This window comes from Pogoniulus pusillus, chromosome 40 (genome assembly GCF_015220805.1).
Source record: "Pogoniulus pusillus isolate bPogPus1 chromosome 40, bPogPus1.pri, whole genome shotgun sequence".
Taxonomy (NCBI): domain Eukaryota; kingdom Metazoa; phylum Chordata; class Aves; order Piciformes; family Lybiidae; genus Pogoniulus; species Pogoniulus pusillus.
Window position 1 is genome coordinate 6030663 of NC_087303.1, and position 22730 is coordinate 6053392.

Below are 22730 nucleotides of genomic sequence, written 5' to 3' on the forward strand. Positions count from 1 at the left end.
CTCCCTCAGCTGCTCCTCCCCAGCTCTCTGCTCCAGACCCTTCCCCTCCTTTCTTGCCCTTCTCCAGACCCTTCCCCTCCTTTCTTGCCCTTCTCTGGCCCTGCTGCAGCCTCTCAATGTCCTTGCAGTGACAGTCCCAGAACTGCACCCAGGATCCAGCTGTGGCCTCCCCAGTGCCCAGCACAGGGGCACAATCCCTGCCCTGCTCCTGCTGCCCACTCCATAGCTGAGCCAGACCAGGCTGCTGCTGCCCTCCTTGCCCACCTGGGCACAGCCTGGGCTCATCTTCAGCTGCTCTCACCCAGCCCCCCCAGGGCCTTTTCTGCTGGGCACTTTCAGCCACTCTGCCCCCAGCCTGCAGCATTCCTGAGGCTGCTGGGACCCAGGGGCAGGACCCAGCCCTTGGCCTTGCTGAACCTCATCCCCTTGGCCTCTGCCCAGCCTGGGCAGCTCCCTCTGCACAGCCTCCTGACCCTCCTTTGACCCAGGCTGTGATGTGCCCTGGTCCCTTGCCTGGGGTGTTTCTCCACTCCCCTCTCCACTCCTCTCCTGGGCAATTAGGATGTTCAGTGAGGTTCACACAGCGATGGTGCCCCAGGGGCTTGCTCCTGAGGCCATGAGGGAGTGACCTGCCCGACCTGCTGCCTGGCTGCATTGTGCTGCTGCCGGCGAGGGGTGGGTGCTGGCTGGGTGAGGCTGAGCTCAGCCCTGCTGCCTGGGCCCTTTCTGCTGTTGACTCAAGCTGTGTGAACAGGAGCTGGGTGGCTCCTGCCTGCTGCCCCATGCAAGGTGGCATCTGGGGCTGTTTACATTCCTGCTGTGGCTGCCAGCCAAGCAGGGAGGCCCCAGGTGGCTGAGACCTCCTCAGAGCCACTGACTGAAAGGCAAAGCCATTCCCAGCTTCCTGGGCCCCTTTCCTGTGGCTCTGATGTCCCCAGGCAGCATTCCTGTCACCTGCAGGCTGGGCTGGGGGGCTCCTGGCAGCAAGCAGAGGATCCATGCAGCAGCAGCACTGAGCTGCATCCCATCCCCAGCAGCAGTGGGTCCAGAGCCAGGCTCTCAGCACCCTGCACCCTCACAGGGGTTGGTGTCTCAGCCCCAAAGTGTTGTCCTTGTGCTGTCACCGCGGTGAGAACAAGGTGCAGGCCTCCCTCAGCACCTCCCTCTTCTGTCTGCAAACAAAGCCCCAGCAGCTCGCTGGCAGCTGCCCACAAAGCTCTTTCCGGGCACGCTGCTGCCTTTGCTCAGCCTGCTGGAGGTGGAGGTTGTGCTTGAGTAGTTCTTGCTCCTGCTAGCTGGGTTCAGAGCTGGGGCTGGGATCTGTGCTCACAAAGTGCTGGGAGGAAACTGAGATGAGTAACTGTCCCCAGCTCTGGAGTGCTCAGCACAGACAGGGACCTGCTGGAGCAGGGCCAGGGGAGGCCACAGCAGTGCTGGCAGGGCTGGAAGGGCTCTGCTGTGAGGCCAGGCTGGGAGAGTTGGGCTTGGGCAGGCTGCAGGAGAGAAGGCTGCAGGGAGACCTTTTGGTGGCCTTGGAGTGCTGGAAGGGCCCAGCAGAGAGCTGGGGACAGAGCTGTGAGCAGGAGCTGCTGGGCCAGGCCAAGGGGGGATGGTTGGAAGGTGAGAGAGGAGCTTGAGAGTGGAGAGAAGGGAGAAATGTTTGGCAGTGAGGGTGGGGAGAGCCTGTGCCAGGCTGCCCAGAGAGCTGGGAGCTGCCCATGGCTGGCAGCAGTGCAGGGGAGGCTGTGTGGGGCTGTGAGCATCCTGCCCTGGGTGGGGATGTCCCTGCTGGCTGCAGGGCTTGGCCTGGATGAGCTCTGGGGGTCCCTTCCCACCCAAACCAGTCTGAAGTCCTGGAGTCCTGTGAGGTGTCCCCAGGTCTGCTTTGCTCAGACGTTTGGGTTTTGGTGGTACCAACATTGTGGCTTTTGCTTTCTCCCTCTGCTCTCTCCCAGGTGCAGTGAATGCAAAACTGTCTTCCACCGGGACTGCCAAGCCCGTGCCAAGTCGTGCCCACGCTGCCAGCGGCGGCAGCGCTACCAGCGGCAGCTGGAGGCAGAGCCCAGCCTGGAGCCCAGCCTGTAGCCCCCGGGCAGTGGCTGCGACGCTGCCCCTGGCATCTCAGCCATCCGAACGAGCATCGAAGGGAAGAGGCTGAGAAGAGAGCACCACCCCCCTGCCCAGGGGCTGACCCTACGCCCGGCCCTGCCCCGGTGCTGAGCAACGTGCCATGGGTGCTCCTGCCCCACAGAGGGACCCTCTGCCCACCCAGGGCTGAGTAAGGGGGGCTGGAAGGGTCCATCCCCCCCCCCCAGCCCCTCACGCTGACCCGGTGCTGCTCGGGGGATGCTCCCAGTCGCCTTGCTGGTGCCAAGCTGGTGCATGCCATACTGGTGGGAACCCAGTGGCTTGGCAGGGCATGAGCTGGGGTGGCAGCCGGGCACCTGGGCACTGCTGCTGATCAGAGCTCTGTAGTTTTTTAGGCTGTTCCACGCTCCGGAGCAGTATTTTTATACACAGGCATTTTGCACAGGGTGGCTGCTCCGGGCTGTGGCGGCAGCCAGCGGCGCCGGGAGGGGACAAAGTGACACTTGTGCCTTTAGGGGGCTTGGCGGGGCCAGCTGAGCATCTCCTGCTGGCTCTCAGAGCCCGCCCCTCACCCACCCGCCCCTCACCGTGGCCTCCAGGAAGAGAGGGGAGAGAAGCTCCAGGCCGCTCCTCCTCCTCGCTTGCTGCTCTTAACCCTCGAAGAGATTTTATTGCCCTTTCCCCCTCCCCAGGCGAAGAGAATTAAAGTTTATTTAACGATGAGCGGAGGCGTTTGGGGCTTTGCTTCTTCAGCAGTGCCAGCCACAGCTCCAGGCTGCTGCTGCATCTCCCTGGGAGGGATGGGATGGGGTGGGGATGGGGATGGGGATGGGAATGGGAATGGGGATGGGGATGATGATGGGAATGGGGATGGGGATGGGGTGGGGATGGGGATGGGAATGGGGATGGGGATGATGATGGGAATGGGGATGGGATGGGGTGGGGATGGGGATGGGGATGGGGTGGGGATGGGGATGGGGATGGGAGTGGAGAAGGAGATGAGGATGGGGATGGGGTGAGGATGGGGATGGGAATGGGGATGGGGATGGAGATGGGATGGGAATGGGGATGGGAGTGGAGTTGGGGTGGGGATGGGGATGGGAATAGGAATGGGGAGGGAGTGGAGAAGGAAATGTGGATGGTGATGAGGATGGGGATGGGGTGAGGATGGGAATGGGAATGGGGATGGGGTGGGGATGATGATGGGAGTGGGGATGGGGATGGGAGTGGAGAAGGAGATGAGGATGGGGTGGGGATGGGGATGGGAGTGGAGAAGGAGATGGGGATGGGGTGGGGATGGGGATAGGAGTGGAGAAGGAGATGGGGATGGGGTGGGGATGACAATGGGAATGGGGGTGGGGATGGGAGTGGAGAAGGATATGCGGATGGGGATGGGGTGAGGATGGGAATGGGAATGGGGATGGGGATGGGGATGGGGATGGGGATGGGGATGCTGCTGTCCACACTCTGTTGTCTGCTTCATACTCCATCCTCTGTCTTCCTGTCTTCCATCCTCCCTGCCCATCTTCCATCCCCCTACCTGTCCCCCCAACTCCTGGCCACCCTGTCTTCCACTCTCCTGCCTATCCTCTGTCCTCCTGCCTGTCCATGCCTACTCACTCTGTCCTCCCTGCCTGTCTGTCCCCCATCCTCTGCCCGTCCTCTATCCTGGCCCATCCCTTGGGGAACTGTAGAGTGCTTGGGGGACCCTTCCCCAATTTCCCTGCCCCATTTTCCTTCCCACCTGCTCCTCACCACGGTTGCTATCTCCAGTTGCTCTTCTCCCCGCGCCTGGTGCTGGGAGGCTTTTGGGCTGCGCCCAGCGGCACAGGGACCGCCGCAGGACTGCCTGGGGAGGGGGAACAAACTCCAGGTCAGGGCAGCTCCCATGGGAACCCCCTGATGGGGATCCCATCCCCCTGCCTGGGGGAGGCCATGCCGGATCCGGCAGCGGCGGCAGATCCCAGCTCAGCGGCGGGGCAGGGCCCTTCCTGCGGCAGGAACCTCCCGAGGAGCCGTTTCCTCGGCCGGGCGGCTCCGGTCCCCTCCGCCACCGTCCCTTCCCTCCCAGCCCAGGGGAGGAAGCCGGCCGGGCCCCCACCGCCGCCCCTCTCCCGCAGCCAGGGGCCAGGGCACCTAAGAGCAGCGGAGCCCGGCCCCAATTTCGGCGAGGCGTCGGCAGGAAACCAGGGCGAGTCGGGACCAGCCCAAGGCGGGCAGGAGCGGCACCGAGCGCCCTGCCGCCCCCGCTGCGCCCCGGCACCGCCTGCAGGTGAGCTCGGGGGGCTCGGCGGCCCGGGGGCTTGCTTGCTCTGGGGGCTTGAGCTCAGCGGGCGAGGGCAGGCTGGAGACTCGTCCAGGGACCCTCCGCAGCCGCCTGGACGCCCTCCTGCGTGGCCTGCCCCCGGGGATCCGGTCCTAGCAGGGTGAGGGTGGCCCGGGTGGGATCCAGAGGTCACTTCCAACACCACCCCCACCCCCTGAACGCTGAGATCCCGGGACTCCTCCGGGGCTCCGGGACTCCTCCGGGGCTCCGGGACTCCGGGACTCCGGGGCGGCCGTGGTGACCCCAGGGCTGCTCCGGGCCGGTGTGGGTGGCTCAAGGAACGGCCGCACGGCGCCGGAGCTCGATGGAGATCTCCTAACTCACCTCCCCCGGGGGCTCCGCTCACCCGGGGCGGGAGCTGCCCTCAGCCTTTGCCCCACGCCGTGTCCCGCAGGCAGCGGTGCCAGGCGGCGGTGCCAGGCGGCGGTGCCAGGCGGCCATGGAGGCGGCGATGCCGGCGGAGGAGGCGCTGGTGCTGGTGGAGTACGGCTTCGAGTACCGAGCCAAGGACGGCACCTTGGTCTCCATCAAGCCCAACGAGCGCTACGTCCTGCTCAAGAGGACCAACCACCACTGGTGGCACGTCCGGCGGAGCGGCGACGCTCGGCCCTTCTACATCCCTGCCCAGTACGTGAAGGAGCTGCCCCCCATCGCCACCCCGGCCACGCGTGACCCCCCGCCGCCGGCACACGTCGGGACGGAGCCGGCACCGCTCAGCCCCCCGCAGCCACCAGCCTACGAGTATCGGTTCGTCGGTGCCACCGAGGGCAAAGAGCCGGCTGGAGGATGCTCGGCGCCCAGGAAGGACTCGGTGCCCAGGAAGGACTCGGTGCCCAGGAAGGATTCGGTGCCCAGGAAGGATTCAGTGCCCAGAGTGGACTCGGTACTCAGAAGGGACTCGGTGCCCAGGAAGGATTCGGTGCCCAGGAAGGATTCGGTGCCCAGAGGGGACTCGGTACTCAGGAGGGACTCGGTGCCCAGGAGGGACTCAGTGCCCAGGAGGGACTCACCACCAGCACTCAGCTCTTTTCGGGTCCCCCCAGGACTAAGCCCGCACCCCGCTGAGCCCGTGCGACCCTCGCACTCCCTGGATGACCTGGCACGGGTGACACCGGCCCCGCACGGTGCCACCACCACAGGGTTGTGTGCGGACCCTCCAGGACATGCTCGCCCGCTTGGCAAGAGCCGCTCCGAGACCCTCTACGCCCCCGGGCAGGACAAGGAGGTGGCCAGGAGGTGCCCAGGGTCCGGCCATGCGACTCAGGTACGGTGCCATCCCCCTGCTGTCCCTAAGGGCAGCGCCGCGGAGCTGGGAGAGGGGGCAGGGGGCAGGACGCCTGTGTGCCCTGCCTGATTCGATGCCCCCTGCCACTGCCCCGCGATCCCCAGTACGGGGTGAGGTGGCACCCAGGGGCCCCCTGGCATTGCTGCCACCACCAAGACCTCCAAGTTCCCCCTCAAGCCGGCCCCGTGGGGCAATCCTGTGGGACACCCTCCCCATACCAGCAATTACCACCGTGGGGGGAGGGTGAGTGACCCCCACCTCGCGTTCCCACCCTGGGCACCTTCCTTGTTCAGCTTCCCTGCCCCCTGCCTCAGTTTCCCCATCCCCATGGGCTGGCCTGGGTGCTCCCAACCCCCATCTCTCCTCACCCCCCAACCCAGAAACGTCCCAGCGGGGTGCAGACCCCAGCGATGCCCGCGGTCCCTTGTAGGGAGGGGGGGGAGTGGTTGGTGCCACCCGTGGCTGTCTGAGGGGGTCCCGGAGCCAGTCCCAGCAGCGTTCTGGGGTGAGAGGGGGCAGAAAGGGTTAACAGGGAAGCAGAGCAGCTCCTCCCTGGGGCGGGTGGCACCCGGGCACAGCACCCAGGGCCGAAGGTGGGTGCCGGGTGCACGCCAGCCGCGGTGGGCACCTCCTGCACCCCAAAACCCACGCTCACCCCGCAGCAGTAAGTAGGAAGGGTCCCTTCCCTGCATCCCCCAGGGCTGCTCGCTGCACCCCTCTGGTGGGGGGCACCCAAGGGTGGGGATTGTCCCCTGGCTGCTTGACTTCCACCAGCACAGGGGATGGGGCACAGAGGGGTGAGATGGTGACAGCAGAGGGGGAGTGCCAGGGCCTTGTCCTCTCCCCACCCCAGCATCTCCCTCTGGGGTAACCCCTGGCACTCACAGCACTCCCAGACCTGGCATCCCCCACTTGAAGGCAAGCTCGAGGGATTGTGACCCCCAGAGGGTGTTTTGCTAGAAGGAAGGTAGTGGGGGGAACCTGGTGCCCACTTCATTTGGCACCCTGTGGCCTTGGCTGTGTCAGATTAACCCCTGGTGCTCTTTGGACACCCAAAGCCACTGACCCTCACCCAGGAAGTCTCAGTGTGGTCCCCAACCCCAGTGCCATCCCTGGAGCTTCACCCTGCCCCTGCCCCAGCCCAAACAGCCCCAAGCCCAAGCAGCACCAAACCAACACCAAAGATCCCCAAACCCAACGGGCATCAAATCCAACCAGCACCAAACCCAATGGGCACCAAACCCAACCAGACCCAAACCAACAGCAAACTCAAAGAGCCCCAAACCAAACTGGCACCAAACCAGCCCCAAAGCCACCCAGCCCCAAACCCAAACTCAAAGAGCCCCAAACCAAACTGGCACCAAACCAGCCCCAAAGCCACCCAGCCCCAAACTCAAACTCAAAGAGCCCCAAACCAAACTGGCACCAAACCAGCCCCAAAGCCACCCAGCCCCAAACCCAAACTCAAAGAGCCCCAAACCAAACTGGCACCAAACCCAAGCAGCCCCAAAGCCACCCAGCTCCAAACCCAAGCTCAAAGAGCCCCAAACCAAACTGGCACCAAACCGGCACCAAACCAGCCCCAAAGCCACCCAGCCCCAAACCCAAACTCAAAGAGCCCCAAACCAAACTGGCACCAAACCAGCCCCAAAGCCACCCAGCCCCAAACCCAAACTCAAAGAGCCCCAAACTAAACAGGCACCAAACCAGCCCCAAAGCCACCCAGCCCCAAACCCAAACTCAAAGAGCCCCAAACCAAACTGGCACCAAACCCAAGCAGCCCCAAAGCCACCCAGCCCCAAACCCAAACTCAAAGAGCCCCAAACCAAACTGGCACCAAATCCAACCAGCACCAAACCAACTCACAGAGACCCAACCCAAACTGGCACCAAACCCAACCAGCACCAAACCAACTCACAGAGACCCAACCCAAACTGGCACCAAACCAACCAGCCCCAAACCCAACCAGTGGCAGCAGTAGCAGTGCTGTGGTGGCCTCATCCTGCCCACCGTGCTCATGCACCAGCCTGGCAGCTGGGATGGTGCCATCCTCTTGCTGGGGGTGGGGCATCCAGCCCCATTCACTTCATCCCTGTGCCACTGCTGGTGGGGCAGCAGGGTGCCAGCTGAGCCAACCTGAGCCAGGGGGGAGACTCCCAGTCAGCTCCAGCTGCATCCCTGGCAGAGCACTGTGCCGGTGCCACTCCAGCTCCACAGCCTCGGGTGCCAGGGTGCCAGGGTGCCGGGGTGGGGGTGACTCCCCCCCAGCAGCAGCTGATTCCGCCGTCCCCAGGAGGCTCTTCCGCTGCCTGCACCCCGGCAGGAAGCGCAGCGAGGCCCAGCGCAGGGCAGCCTCTGGGTGCCCCCTGCCGCTGCCCCCCGGCCCTGGCTGCCCACGGCCATGGCTGAGCGGGCATCAGGAGCTCTGCAGCGCTCCCGCAGCAGGGTGTCGCGGCTGCTGCACTTGGGGAAGGTAGGCAGCACCCATGGGTGCCCACAGACACGGGGAGGGGGGGGGTGGTGAGGGTCACCCCCTCCCTCCCAAGCGCCCTCCCAGATTTCCCCTCGGGTGTTTGTGCTGTGGAGGTGGCACCGGGCACTGGTGGGTGCCAAGATGCCCATCCCGAAGCGGTGAGGGGCGCCCAGCCCCGCTCAGGGGAGAGGAACCTTTGGGTATGCACCCCCGGGAGGGTAGGAGGTGCTGGGGGGGGGGGGGCTCGGTGCTGGGGGTTCCCCCTGGGCACCCCCATGTGCCTTGTGCCCGAGGTGAGCTCTGGTGCTGGGCTTCTGGCCCTGCTCAGCGTGGCAGGGGGGTGTGAGGTGGCAGGGGGGCAGGTGGCAGGGTGGACCTGGGGACATTCAGCCTGCTGCCCCCTCCCCCACCCCCATGCCGTCCCCAGGGACACTTCCCTCGCTGTTCTCCCCCACCCCAGGGTGACAGGAAGGGGCAGGGGGGGACTTTGTCCCCGAGGCTGTCGGAGGGAGGCTGTAGGGCTGTAAACCCGGGGAGGGAGAGCAAAGTGTGCCAGCAGGAGGCTCTCTGCCAGCAGCCACCTAGCCCATGGCCACCCAGCCCCAGGGCAGCTGTCCCCTCACCCACAGCAGCCCCGGGGAGGTGAGGGGGGGGGGAAGGCAGACAGGAAGCCACCCAGGGGTGCTCAGGGCCTTATTTTGGGCTGTGGTGGTGAGGCTGTCGGTGTCTGCAGGGGCTCAGGGTGCAGGGGCTGCTGTGCAGGCTGGCACTGAGGGGGCTGGGGGCTGGTGCTGTGGGTGCTGTATTGTGGCTGCTAGTAGTGGGCTGGGTGCTGGTGGAGTGGGTGCAAGTGCCAGTGATGTATGTGCTGGTGGGCTGGGTGCTGGTGGTGATCTGGGTGCTGGTGAAGTGGGTGCTGGGTGCCAGTGGGCTGGATGCTGGTGCTGGTAGGCTGGGTGCTGGTGGACTGGGTGCCAGTGGGCTGGGTGCTGGTGGACTGGGTGCTGGGTGCTGGTGGGCTGGGTGCCAGTGGGCTGGGTGCTGGTGGACTGGGTGCTGGGTTCTGGTGGGCTGGGTGCTGATAGTGATCTGGGTGCTGGTGAAGTGGGTTCTGGGTGCTAGGTGCTGGTGAAGTGGGTGCTGGGTGCCAGCGGGCTGGGTGCTGGTGGACTGGGTGCTGGGTGCTGGTGGGATGGGTGCCAGTGGGCTGGGTGCTGGTGGGCTGGGTGGTGGCAATGTGAGGCCAGAGGCTGGGGGTGCAGTTGGTGTGGGGGTTGCATGTGTGCCAGGGTGCTGGTGTTGAGGGTGCTGATGGCAGGGAGGTGGGTGCTGGGTTGCAGATGGCAGAGGTTGGGCATGCAGCTGGTGGGCATGTGGGGGTGCTGGGGCTGCAGCTGCTGGGGTTGGTGGTGGTTTGGGTGCCAGCACTTTGGGTGCAGGTGGTGTGGGTGCAATGCTGGGTGCTGATGCCAGTGTGCTGCGTGCAGGCCATGTGGGTGCTGACGCCGTGGGTGTGTGTGCTGGGTGCTGATGCCAACAATGTGAGTGCTGGTGATGGAAGTGCAGATGCCATGGGCACCAGTGCTGGGAGCTGATGCCCTGTGTGCAGATGCCATGGGCACCAGTGCTGGGAGCTGATGCCCTGTGTGCAGATGCCATGGGCTCCAGTGCTGGGAGCTGATGCCCTGTGTGCAGATGCCATGGGCACCAGTGCTGGGAGCTGATGCCCTGTGTGCAGATGCCATGGGCTCCAGTGCTGGGGGCTGATGCCCTGGGTGCAGATGCCATGGGCACCAGTGCTGGGAGCTGATGCCCTGGGTGCAGATCCCGGGGGGGTGGTGATGTGGGTGCTGACACCAGGGCCATAGTGCCCCAAGTCCAAACTCTCTCCGTGTGCCCAGGCCAGACTCCCACCTTCTCTGCCAGCTGGATGCTCCCTGCCCCAGTGTGGGTGCTGCAGGTGCCCTCCTCCACTGCCTGGCCATCCACAGCGCCCTGCAGCTCCTGTCCCACGCGAGAGGGTGCCTCAGGTGCCTGCTGGGCACAAAACGTTCCAGCAGCCAGGGCAGGGCAGGACCACAGAATCAGTCAGGGTTGGAAGGGACCGCAAGGATCATCTGGTTCCAACCCCCCTGCCATGGGCAGGGACACCCTACCCTCACCCATCCCCCATCCCCCATCCCGGGTACCACCATGGGGACATCCCGGGAACGCCACCAGCGGCAGCCCTGCCCCAGGGCTCAGCGCGGCCATCCGCTGCCAGCTGAGCCCTGGTGTGCCCTGCAGGCACGCAAGGAGCCGGAGGAGCCCCCAGCACCCATCTACCTCAACCTCCTGGAGCTGCAGGAAGAAGCTGCTGCTGCTGCTGCTGCCTCCAGCAGCTCGGCCCCCGAGGAAGCCCCGAGCTCGGTGTGGGACTGGGAGACCCACAGGGACGCGGAGAGTGGACTCCTGTTCTACTACAACCCTGGCACGGGAGAGACCACCTGGGACTGCCCCTTCGGGCAGGCAGAGGACGCAGTGAGCCTCAGCGCCTCGCCCAGCTCCTCGCCCGCCCGCAGCCCCGAGCCCACCGACTGGGACCAGTACGTGGACGAGGGCAGTGGGCAGCCCTTCTTCTACAACCCACGCACAGGGGAGACCTCCTGGGACCCCCCCGGCGCCGCCGACACGGCCCGGGACAGGCAGCCCCGGGGGAGGTGGGACGGGGCCATGGAGCAGAGGGTGAGCACACGGCCGGGGGGGGAGGGGAAGGGGGTGGAGATCGGGGGGAGGTGGAGGTGGGGGTGGGGATGGAGGGGGAGGTGGGGGTGGAGGTAGGGATGAGGATGGGGATGGAGGTAGAGGTGGAGGGGGAGGTGAGGATGGAGGTGGAGGTAGAGATGAGGATGGAGATGAAGGTGGAGATGGAGGTGAAGGTTTGAGGTGGGGATGGGAGATGGAGGTGGAGATAGAGATGGAGATGGAGGTGAAGGTGGAGGTGGGGATGGGGGATGGAGGTGAAGATAGAGATGGAGATGGAGATGGGGATGGGGATGGAGATGGAGGTGGAGATGGAGGTGAAGGTGGAGGTGGGGATGGGGGATGGAGGTGAAGATGGAGATGGAGATGGAGATGGAGATGGAGATGGGGATGGGGATGGAGATGGAGGTGGAGATGGAGGTGAAGATGGAGATGGAGGTGGAGATGGAAGTGAAGATGGAGGTGAAGATGGAGATGAAGGTGGAGATGGAGGTGAAGATGGAGATGAGATGGAGATGGAGGTGGAGGTGGAGATGGAGGTAAAGATCAAGACAGAGATCAGAACAGAGATGAGAGAGAGACAGAGATGGACACAAGCAGCAATGGGAATGAGGATACAAATGGAGATATGATGGAGATGGAGGTGGATGGTGATGGGAATGGAGATAGGGATGGAAGATAGATATGGAGATGGAGATGGAGATGGACATGGACATGGAGATAGAGGTGGAGATAGGGTTGAAAGTCAAGATCAAAACTGAGATCAGGGTGGCAATGGAGATGAGATGGAGAAATGGACAGGGAGACAGAGATGGAGAGGAGAGGAGAGGGGACAGAGATGGAAACAAAGATAGAGATGGAGGCAGAGATGAAGACAGGCTTGGAGAGAAGAACGGGAAGGAGGATAGAGATGGAGATGAGGATAAAGACAGAAATAGAGGCAAAGATGGAGATAAGGATGGAGACTGGGATGAGAATGGGCTTGGGGATGGAGATGGAGACAGGGGTAGAGATGAGGATAAGGATGGAGAATGAGACAGAGGCAGAAATGGAGATCAGGACAGAGACAGAGATGGGGCTGGAGATGAAGATGATGGTGATGGAGCAGCCCCCACCTGGGCTAGCCATGGCCTTGGTGTGGGACTGCTCTTGGTGGCACACGAGGGCTTGACCTGACTCTTCCCTGCAGCCACCCACCCCAGAAGCAGACTATCCCAACCTGTCTCCAGAGGAGCTGGAGGCCTGTGCTGAGGACTACTCACCCATGGGCTCCTATGACCATGGGTCTGCTCTCTCCCTGTCCCCGAGGCACCCTGAGGAGCTGGGCAGCCCCCAGGGCTGGCACCGGCACAGCCACCCCGAGGGAGCCATCGTCTGCCCTGAGCACTGCACCTCTGACACGGTACAGGGACAGGGAGGGGTTGGGAATGAGGATGGGCATAGGGATAAGAACACTGATGGAGATGGGGGTGGAGATGGAGATCTAAATGGAGGTGGAGACAGAGATGGAGATGGGGACAAGGCTAGGAAGAGGAGCAGGGATTGAGATGGGGACAGTATAGGGACATGGATGGGAAAGGGGATGGGATACAGACAGGGTGATGGAGATGGATGGGAGCAAGGTTGGAGATGATGATATGGACAGGGACAGCAGTGAGGACAGGGACGGGATATGGACAGGGACAGCAGTGAGGACAGGGGTGGGATATGGACAGGGACAGCAGTGGGGACAGGGGTGGGATATGGACAGGGACAGCAGTGAGGACAAGGATGGGATATGGACAGGGACAGCAGTGAGGACAGGGACGGGATATGGACAGGGACAGCAGTGAGGACAGGGGTGGGATATGGACAGGGACAGCAGTGAGGACAAGGATGGGATATGGACAGGGACAGCAGTGAGGACAGGGGTGGGATATGGACAGGGACAGCAGTGAGGACAAGGATGGGATATGGACAGGGACAGCAGTGAGGACAGGGATGGGATATGGACAGGGACAGCAGTGAGGACAGGGACGGGATATGGACAGGGACAGCAGTGAGGACAGGGGTGGGATATGGACAGGGACAGCAGTGAGGACAGGGATGGGATATGGACAGGGACAGCAGTGAGGACAGGGATGGGATATGGACAGGGACAGCAGTGAGGACAGGGGTGGGATATGGACAGGGACAGCAGTGAGGACAGGGACGGGATATGGACAGGGACAGCAGTGAGGACAGGGATGGGATATGGACAGGGACAGCAGTGAGGACAGGGATGGGATATGGACAGGGACAGCAGTGGGGACAGGGATGGGATATGGACAGGGACAGCAGTGAGGACAGGGACGGGATATGGACAGGGACAGCAGTGAGGAGAGGGGTGGGATATGGACAGGGACAGCAGTGGGGACAGGGGTGGGATATGGACAGGGACAGCAATGAGGACAGGGGTGGGATATGGACAGGGACAGCAGTGGGGACAGGGATGGGATATGGACAGGGACAGCAATGAGGACAGGGGTGGGATATGGACAGGGACAGCAGTGGGGACAGGGGTGGGATATGGACAGGAACAGCAGTGAGGACAGGGATGGGATATGGACAGGGACAGCAGTGGGGACAGGGATGGGATATGGACAGGGACAGCAGTGAGGACAAGGATGGGATATGGACAGGGACAGCAGTGGGGACAGGGGTGGGATATGGACAGGAACAGCAGTGAGGACAGGGATGGGATATGGACAGGGACAGCAATGAGGACAGGGATGGGATATGGACAGGGACAGCAATGGGGACAGGGGTGGGATATGGACAGGGACAGCAGTGGGGACAGGGATGGGATATGGACAGGGACAGCAGTGAGGACAAGGATGGGATATGGACAGGGACAGCAATGAGGACAGGGATGGGATATGGACAGGGACAGCAATGAGGACAGGGGTGGGATATGGACAGGAACAGCAGTGAGGACAGGGATGGGATATGGACAGGGACAGCAATGAGGACAGGGGTGGGATATGGACAGGGACAGCAGTGAGGACAGGGGTGGGATATGGACAGGGACAGAAATGAGGACAGGGGTGGGATATGGACAGGGACAGCAGTGAGGACAGGGGTGGGATATGGACAGGGACAGCAGTGGGGACAGGGATGGGATATGGACAGAGACAGCAGTGGGGACAGGGATGGGATATGGACAGAGACAGCAGTGGGGACAGGGATGGGATATGGTCAGGGACAGCAGTGGGGACAGGGATGGGATATGGTCAGGGACAGCAGTGGGGACAGGGACGGGATATGGACAGGGACAGAAATGAGGACAGGGGTGGGATATGGACAGGGACAGCAGTGGGGACAGGGGTGGGATATGGACAGGGACAGCAGTGGGGACAGGGATGGGATATGGACAGAGACAGCAGTGGGGACAGGGATGGGATATGGTCAGGGACAGCAGTGGGGACAGGGATGTCTGCCTGGCACAGGAGCACCCTCACAGGACCCCAGAAGTAGCAGACAGGGACTGCAGGGTGCAGTGGGTGCAAAGCCCAGCCCCCATCCAGCACGGGCACCTCGGGCATCACCCACTCCTCCTTCCCTCTGCCCCCACCCAGGTGCCAGCAGGTGGCTGCCACAACCGGACCAGCAGCAGCTCCAGCCAGGACAGTGGGCTCTGGGCCTGGCACAGCACTGTGCCACCGTCCCCGGGGCTCAAGGAGGAGAAGGTGAGCACCCACCCTGGGGAGGGGCAGCTTCCCCAGCCCTGCTTCCCCAGCCCCGCAGCGGGGAGGGCAGGGGGCAGCGCTGAGCCCCTGCTCTGCCCTGCAGCTGAGAGGCCTGGAGAAGGCAGGGATGCTGCACCGCGCCAAGACCATGGACAGGGGCAAGCGGCTCCGGTGAGCACTGCCTGCGCTCCCCAGCGCCAGGGAGGGCAGCCCCGGGGGCACAGAGGGCACAGGGGCTGGGCTGTCCCCCTCTGTGACCCCACTCTGCTCCCCAGGAAGAACTGGAGCTCCTCCTGGACCGTGCTGGAGGGAAGGATCCTCACCTTCTTCAAGGACTCCAAGCACTCAGCAGCTGCTGCCTTGGTAAGAGCCCCAACGGCCTCGCTGGGGCCAGCACCCGGGGGACAGGACCAGCACCCGTGGAGGGGGGCCAGAACCCGTGGGATGGGGCCAGCACCCGTGGGATGGGGCCAGCATTCATGGGAGGGGGTCAGAACTCATGGGATGAGGCCAGCACCTGTGAGATGGGGCCAGCACACATGGGACTGAGCTAGCACCCATGGGAGGGGGTCAGCACCCATGGGACAGAGCCAGCACCCATGGGAGGGGGCCAGCACCCATGGGACAGAGCCAGCACCCATGGGAGGGGGCCAGCACCCATGGGACAGAGCCAGCATCCATGGGACAGAGCCAGGATCCATGAGAGGGGGCCAGCACCCATGGGACAGAGCCAGCACCCATGGGACAGAGCCAGGACCCATGGGACAGAGCCAGCACCCATGGGACAGAGCCAGCACCCATGGGAGGGGGCCAGCACCCATGGGACAGAGCCAGCACCCATGGGACAGAGCCAGCACCCATGGGAGAGGGCCAGGACCCATGAGAGAGGGCAAGGACACACAAAGACAGGATTAGCACCTGCAGGGTGAGTCCAGGACCCACGGGATGGAGCCGGCACCCACAGGACAGGGTCAGCACCCATCACCCAGTACTGGTCTGGGTCCCCACGCACCAGCAGATGTGCTCCACACCTCCTGCGTGGCACCTGAGCTGCTGGCAAGACACTGGGGTGAGAAGGAAGTGGTGCCCATCCAGCCCCCAGCCCCCACCAGCCCCCAGTACCCACCAGCACCCAGCACGCCCAGCACCCACTGGCACCCAGACCTTGCAGCACCCACCAGCCCCCCAGTACCCACTGACACCCTGCCCTCACCAGCACCCAGCCCCTCCAGCACCCACTGAAATCTACTCCTACCAGCACCCAACTCCTCTAGCACCCACTGACACCCAGCCCTCACCAGCACCCAGCCCCTCCAGCACCCACTGGAATCTACTCCTACCAGCACCCAACTCCTCTAGCACCCACTGACACCCAGCCCTCACCAGCACCCAGCCCCTCCAGCACCCACTGGAATCTACTCCTACCAGCACCCAACTCCTCTAGCACCCACTGACACCCAGCCCTCACCAGCACCCAGCCCCTCCAGCACCCACTGAAATCTACTCCTACCAGCACCCAACTCCCGTAGCACCCACTGACACCCAGCCCCCACCAGCACCCAGCCCCTCCAGCACCCACTGGAATCCACTCCCAATTCCCCTAGCACCTGCTGGCACCCAGCCCCCCCAGCACCCAGCCCCTGCAGCACTCATTGGAATCCACTCCCACCAGCTCCCAATTCCCCTAGCACCCACTGACACCCAGCCCCCCCCAGCACTCAGCACCCACTGGCACCCAGCACCCCCAGCACTCACTGGAATCCACTCCCACCAGCTCCCAATTCCCCTAGCACCCACTGACACCCAGCCCCCCCCCAGCACTCAGCACCCACTGGCACCCAGCACCCCCAGCACTCACTGGAATCCACTCCCACCAGCTCCCAATTCCCCTAGCACCCACTGACACCCAGCCCCCCCCAGCACTCAGCACCCACTGGCACCCAGCCCCCCCAGCACTCAGCACCCACTGGCACCCAGCCCCCCCAGCACCCAGCCCCCTCTGGCATCCAGCCCCTGCTGCCCGGATGCAGAAGCTGCCATGGGTCTTGCAACATCCTGTGGTGATGCTGGCAGGGGAAGCAGAGGGGACAGAGTCACCCCCGGGGGTGCACACACGGTGCTGGCACCGCTGCCAGGCAGTGGGTGCAGGGCTGTGTCTGGGGGCAGCCTCCTGGGAAACAGGACTGGAAGGGGGCTGGGAGAGGGGCATGGGGACAGCAGGGGGGCATCGGTGGAGGCACCTGGCAGAGCCCCAAGGGACTGTCCACACCCTGGGGACAGCCACTCAGGGGCCTCCAATGTCTCCATCAGTCACCTGGGCAAGGGCATCAGGGCACCCTCAGTGACTTGGCAGATGGCACCAAGCTGGGTGGGAATCTTGGTCTGCTGGAGGGTCAGGAGGCTGTGCAGAGGGAGCTGCCCAGGCTGGGCAGAGGCCAAGGGGATGAGGTTCAGCAAGGCCCAGGGCTGGGTCCTGCCTCTGGGTCCCAGCAGCCTCAGGAATGCTGCAGGCTGGGGGCAGAGTGGCTGAAAGTGCCCAGCAGAAAAGGCCCTGGGGGGGCTGGGTGAGAGCAGCTGAAGATGAGCCCAGGCTGTGCCCAGGTGGGCAAGGAGGGCAGCAGCAGCCTGGTCTGGCTCAGCAATGGAGTGGGCAGCAGGAGCAGGGCAGGGATTGTGCCCCTGGGCTGGGCACTGGGGAGGCCACAGCTGGATCCTGGGTGCAGGTTTGGGCTCCTCACTGCAAGGACATTGAGAGGCTGCAGCAGGGCCAGAGAAGGGCAAGGAAGGAGGGGAAGGGTCTGGAGAAGAGAGCTGGGGAGGAGCAGCTGAGGGAGCTGGGGGGGTGCAGTGTGGAGGAGAGGAGGCTGAGGGAGACCTCATTGCTCTCTGCAGCTCCCTGAGAGGAGGCTGCAGCCGGGGGGGGGTTGGGCTCTGCTCCCTGGGAACAGTGACAGGAGAAGAGGAAATGACCTCGAGGTGCCCCAGGGCAGGTTCAGGTTGGCCATGAGGAACAATTTCTTCCCCCAAAGGGAAGCCTGGCCCAGGCTGCCCAGGGCAGTGTTGGGGTCCCCATGCCTGCAGGTGTGGTGCTGAGGTTGGACTTGGCGACCCTCGAGGTCTTTTCCAGCCTAACCAATGCTGTGATTCTCTGTCACCCAGAGGGACCCTAGAGCTGAAGACCTCCGGGGTCCCCCCCGGGCAGGCTGGGGGCATCCCATGAGGTGACAGTGGCTGTCTGTAAGCTGGTGGCCACAATGCCCACCCCACAGCGTCGGCAGCACCGCGTCCTGGTCCTGGGAGAGCTGCCGGTGCCAGGGGAGGGGACAGTGATGTCCCTCTGCTGCCCCTCCTGCCTTTCCGGGGGAGGAAAGCCCACAGCCCCGTTGTCCCCCTTCCCCTCTGGGCAGGTGCCCGCAGTGCCACCCTTGTCCCCTTGCTCCCACAGCGGCAGCCCAGCACCCTGACCACCCCCGAGCACACGGTGGAGCTGAGCGGTGCCACCCTGGCGTGGGCCAGCAAGGACAAGTCCAGCAAGAAGCATGTCCTGGAGGTGAGCTGGGTGACAGCCACGGGGGCAGCAGTCACTCCTTGGGGTCCACGGAGGGCCCGTGGGCTGCTGGTGGTGCCAGCACCTGCCCGTTTCGTCCCCCCAGTGGTGAAGGTGGGGTGGGCACACTGGGGGGGGTGCTGCCAGGCTGGGAGCAGAGGGATGGACAGGCTGTGCTGCCAGGCACTGTCACCAGGGGATGTCCCCACTCGTGGGAGGAGGCTTCCAGCCAGCAGCAGTGTGATGAGCTGGGCACCGTTCTCAGCCACAACCTGGCCCCCAAAGCTGGCTGCTTGTGGCCAGCCCTGGGCAACCGTGCCCTGACCCCTGCCCTCTGCTCCTGCAGCTGAGGACCAGGGAGGGCTCCGAGTTCCTCATCCAGCACGACTCGGAGCAGATCATCACAGCCTGGCAGAAGGCCATCACCGACAGCATCAGCAGGCTGGTGAGCACCCACTGCCCCTGCCCTGCCACCCTGAGCGCGGGCACCCGGCCTCTGGGGACGGGCACCCTGCCGCCCTGAGAACGGGCATCCTGCCACCCAGGGGCTGGGCACGGGGCTCTCACAGTGCCCCTTCCCTAGGCCATCGACCTCCCTGCAGAGGAGGATGCTGAAGCTGGAGCTGAATTTGGCTCGCGGGAGAAGCTGGCAGGTGAGCATGGGCACAGGGACGGGCACAGGGACGGGCACCAGTGTGGCACCACCGAAGACATCAAGCAGGCAGCTGGGGTGGGGTGGGCAGACGGTGGCGCCCCCAGCTCCCCGCGGTGGTGGTCCCCGACATGTGCCCTGTGTCCGGCAGTGCCCGGGCAAGCAGTGGGCAGTGCCAGCGGTGACAGCGACGTCAGCAGAGTGCGCAACAAGCTCCGCAAGTTCCTGCAGAGGAGACCAACGCTGCAGTCCCTGCGGGAGAGAGGCTACATCAAGGGTGGGCGTGGGGCTGGGGCTGCACCGAGCGTGGGGGCTGAGCTGGGGCTGCAGCGAGCGTGGGCGTGAGGCTGGGGCTGCAGCGAGCGTGGGTACTGGGCTGGGGCTGCACCGAGCGTGGGCATGGGGCTGGGGCTGCAGCGAGCGTGGGTACTGGGCTGGGGCTGCACCGAGCGTGGGGGATGAGCTGGGGCTGCAGCGAGCGTGGGGCTGGGGCTGCAGCGAGCGTGGGCGTGGGGCTGGGGCTGCAGCGAGCGTGGGCGTGGGGCTGGGGCTGCACTGAGCGTGGGCATGGGGCTGGGGCTGCAGTGAGTGTGGGCATGGGGCTGGGGCTGCAGCGAGCGTGGGGCTGGGGCTGCAGTGAGCGTGGGTACTGGGCTGGGGCTGCACCGAGTGTGGGTGTGGGGCTGGGGCTGCAGTGAGCGTGGGCGTGGGGATGGGGCTGCAGTGAGCGTGGGTACTGGGCTGGGGCTGCAGCGAGTGTGGGCGTGGGGCTGGGGCTGCAGTGAGCGTGGGTACTGGGCTGGGGCTGCACCGAGTGTGGGGCTGGGGCTGCAGCGAGCGTGGGGCTGGGGCTGGGGCTGCACCGAGTGTGGGTGTGGGGCTGGGGCTGCACTGAGCGTGGGGCTGGGGCTGGGGCTGCAGTGAGCGTGGGCGTGGGGCTGGGGCTGCACTGAGCGTGGGCATGGGGCTGGGGCTGCAGCGAGTGTGGGCATGGGGCTGGGGCTGCACCAAGTGTGGGGGCTGAGCTGGGGCTGCACCGAGTGTGGGCGTGGGGCTGGGGCTGCAGTGAGCATGGACGTGGGGCTGGGGCTGCACCAAGGGTGGGTGCTGGGGTATTAGGGTGAGGCTCCATCTAAGGTGGGTCCCAGGATGAGGTTACATCAAGAGTGGGTGCCCAGGATGGAGCTACAGCAAGGGTGGGTGCTGGGATGGGGCCACATCAAGGGTGGGTACCAGGATGGAGTTGCCTCAAGGCTGAGTGCTGGGGGGTGGCCACAGCAAGAGTGGGTGCCCTGGGTGGGGCTGCCTCAGGGTCCCCCTGAGGTGTTCCAGGCTGGAAGGTTGGGTGGGGACAGCTGAGGCTGCAGCTGGGAGGGGCTTGGGACACCCAACCCAGCGTCTCGGTGACAGACTCGTGTGTCCTGTCACCTCTGGCCATCTCAGTGTCACAGTTGTGTGGGAATGGGACCCTCCACCTTGTCCCCAACCCTGGAGCCACCAGCAGGCATCCCTTGGGTGCCACCTGGCCACGCTGAAGTCCCCTCTGGTCTTCCAGATCAGGTCTTTGGGTGCTCCCTGCCAGTGCTGTGCGAACGGGAGCGGGGGACGGTGCCGCGCTTCGTGCTGCAGTGCATCCAGACCGTGGAGAGGAGAGGTACCACCCTGGGCACAGGGACAACCTGGGGGGCACCAGCAGGGGCATAGCTTTGAGGGAAGCCTAAAAGTGATGGTTTGGTTTCCCTGGGATTCCAATGCTGGCTGCTGTCAACCACATTGGTCACCGTCACCCTGTGCCACCTGGCTGTGACCATCTCCCAGCTGGCGCATGGGTACCTTGAAGCACTCTTGCTGGCAGCTGGTGCCACACTGCAGGGGGGAGGTTGTGCTCAACCAGGAGCTTTCTGCCCATCTCCACACCCATCCTCTGCCAGGTCTGGACATCGATGGCCTCTACAGGGTCAGCGGCAACCTGGCCACCATCCAGAAGCTGCGCTACAAAGTGGAGCACGGTAAGGTCACCTCTGGTGCCAACGGGGGGCAAACAGGGCAATACCCCCCACCAAGGGCAGGGTGGGCAGGGACCCTCACCCCTTCCCTGGGAGCCTCCTGAGGTGCTGGTCTGGGCCTGCAGACGAGCAGCTGGACCTGGATGATGGGCGCTGGGAGGACATCCACGTGGTCACCGGGGCCCTGAAGCTCTTCTTCAGGGAGCTGCCGGAGCCGCTGGTGCCCTTCAGCCACTTCGACAAGTTCATCGCTGCCATCAGTGAGCCTGGCACAGGCACTGGGCTGGGGGGGTGGGATAGATGGGATGGGACAGATGGGGTGGGATGGCATGGGATAGACGGCATGGGATGGGATAGAATGGGATAGGATAGATGGGATGAGATAGATGGGATGGGATAGATGGAGTGGATGGCATGGGATGGGATGGAATGGAATGGGATGGCATGGGATAGATGGCATGGGATGGGATGGGATGGCATGGGATAGGATAGGATAGATGGGATGAGATAGATGGGATTGGATAGATGGTGTGGGATGGGATGGCATGGGACAGGATAGATGGGATGGGGACAGGAACAAAGATGGGGACAAAGGTGGAAACAGGGACAGGAACTGGATAAGGATGAGTTGGGACAGAGTGGGCACAAGGATGGAGGCAGCAACATGGATGGGATGGGAACGAGGATGAGGATGGGTTGGGATGGACTGGGGACAAGGATGGAGGCAGCAACATGGGATGGGAAGAAGGATGAGGATGGTTTGGGATGGACTGGGGACAAGGATGGAGACAGCAACATGGGATGGGAACAAGGGTGAGGATGGGTTGGGATGGACTGAGGACAAGGATGGAAACAGCAACATGGCTGGAATGTCAGCAGGGATGGGAACAAGGATGAGGACAGTGATGGGGATGGCAATGCAGAGGAGGATGGTGATGGGGGTGGGGGGACAGGAACAGCTGCTCCATCCGCTGCAGCCAGCAGCCTCCCTCCCTGCCCCCGCAGAGATGCAGGACCCGAGCTGGCGAGGCCGCTGCGTGCGGGACCTGGTGTGCTCCCTGCCGCCTGCCCACCACGACACCATGAAGGTCCTGTTCCGCCACCTCTGCAGGTGATGCTCATCTCAGTGGCGTTGTCCCCCCCCTCCCCAGCCCCAGCTGGGACAGGCTGGGTGACACCATCCCTCATGCCCCTCAGGGTGATCGAGTGCAAGGAGGAGAACCGCATGTCGGTGCAGAGCGTCGCCATCGTCTTCGGCCCCACGCTGCTGCGCCCGGCGGGCGAGGAGGCCAACATGGCCATGCACATGGTCTTCCAGAACCAGGTGGTGGAGCACATCCTCAACCACTACAGCTACATCTTCCCCGATGGCTAAAGCCCCACCCTGGGGACACGTGTGGGGACAAGCTCGAGGCTGGGGACATGAAGGAGCAGCCTCTCGGGGGAAGGACTTGGCCACGTGGCACTTTGGACAGTGGGGCGGTGGAGGGCAGCCTGGTGGCCTGGCTGGCTCAGGGGTGCAGCTCCAGGGATGGATGCCAGAGCTGGGGGCACCTGCAGCACCTTGTTCTCCCCTGCCACCCACTCCTCTGTGGAGGCTGAGCCCCGGAGGGTGTGTGGAGTTGGAGGGGGTCCTGGTCGGGCGAGAGGGGACAGTGGAGCTCTGCGGTCGGATCCCATCTCAGCAGGGTCTGTGGCACAGGCAGGGATGGGTAAGAGGATGGAGGATGAAGGATGTGGGATGATGGAGGATGGAGCATGAGGGATGATGGAGGATGGGGGATGATGGGGGATGAGGGATGGGGGGTGATGGAGGATGGAGCATGGAGGATGAGGGATGGTGGATGAAGCATGGGGGAGGATGGAGGATGAAGCATGAGGCATGATGGAGGATGAGGGATGGA

At 64.1% G+C, this 22730-nt stretch overlaps 2 protein-coding genes across 3 annotated transcripts in view; both read left to right on the plus strand.

The window, feature by feature from the left end:
* The window catches only part of PLEKHM1 (pleckstrin homology and RUN domain containing M1), a 43691-nt gene extending 40880 nt beyond the window's left edge, over positions 1 to 2811 (plus strand). Inside the window, exon 13 of one of the 2 annotated variants that reach the window (XM_064174584.1) lies at positions 1956 to 2811. In XM_064174584.1, coding sequence (XP_064030654.1) covers positions 1956 to 2085 — 130 coding nt within the window. In that variant the 3' untranslated portion in view covers positions 2086 to 2811. The remainder of the gene's footprint in view (positions 1 to 1955) is intronic. The other variant, XM_064174585.1, reaches the window with a different exon arrangement.
* A 1439-nt stretch (positions 2812 to 4250) lies between these two features.
* ARHGAP27 (Rho GTPase activating protein 27) lies at positions 4251 to 22595 on the plus strand. Its single transcript, XM_064174577.1, has 16 exons — positions 4251 to 4360; positions 4809 to 5678; positions 10459 to 10896; positions 12104 to 12316; positions 14511 to 14621; positions 14725 to 14792; positions 14897 to 14984; positions 18067 to 18171; positions 18515 to 18613; positions 18752 to 18821; positions 18972 to 19097; positions 20376 to 20474; positions 20752 to 20829; positions 20952 to 21086; positions 21832 to 21937; positions 22024 to 22595. Exons 2-16 carry the CDS (start codon positions 4854 to 4856, stop codon positions 22199 to 22201), a joined length of 2739 nt encoding a protein of 912 aa, XP_064030647.1. The 5' UTR covers positions 4251 to 4360; positions 4809 to 4853; the 3' UTR covers positions 22202 to 22595.
* Positions 22596 to 22730: the final 135 nt, after the last annotated feature.

Coding starts and splice junctions, on each gene's coding strand:
- ARHGAP27 (XM_064174577.1), top strand. CDS start 4,854: ATGGAGGCGGCGATGCCGGCGGAGGAGGCGCTGGTGCTGGTGGAGTAC. Junction 12,317..14,510: donor AGCACTGCACCTCTGACACG/GTACAGGGACAG, acceptor GCCCCCACCCAG/GTGCCAGCAGGTGGCTGCCA. Junction 21,087..21,831: donor CAAGTTCATCGCTGCCATCA/GTGAGCCTGGCA, acceptor CTGCCCCCGCAG/AGATGCAGGACCCGAGCTGG.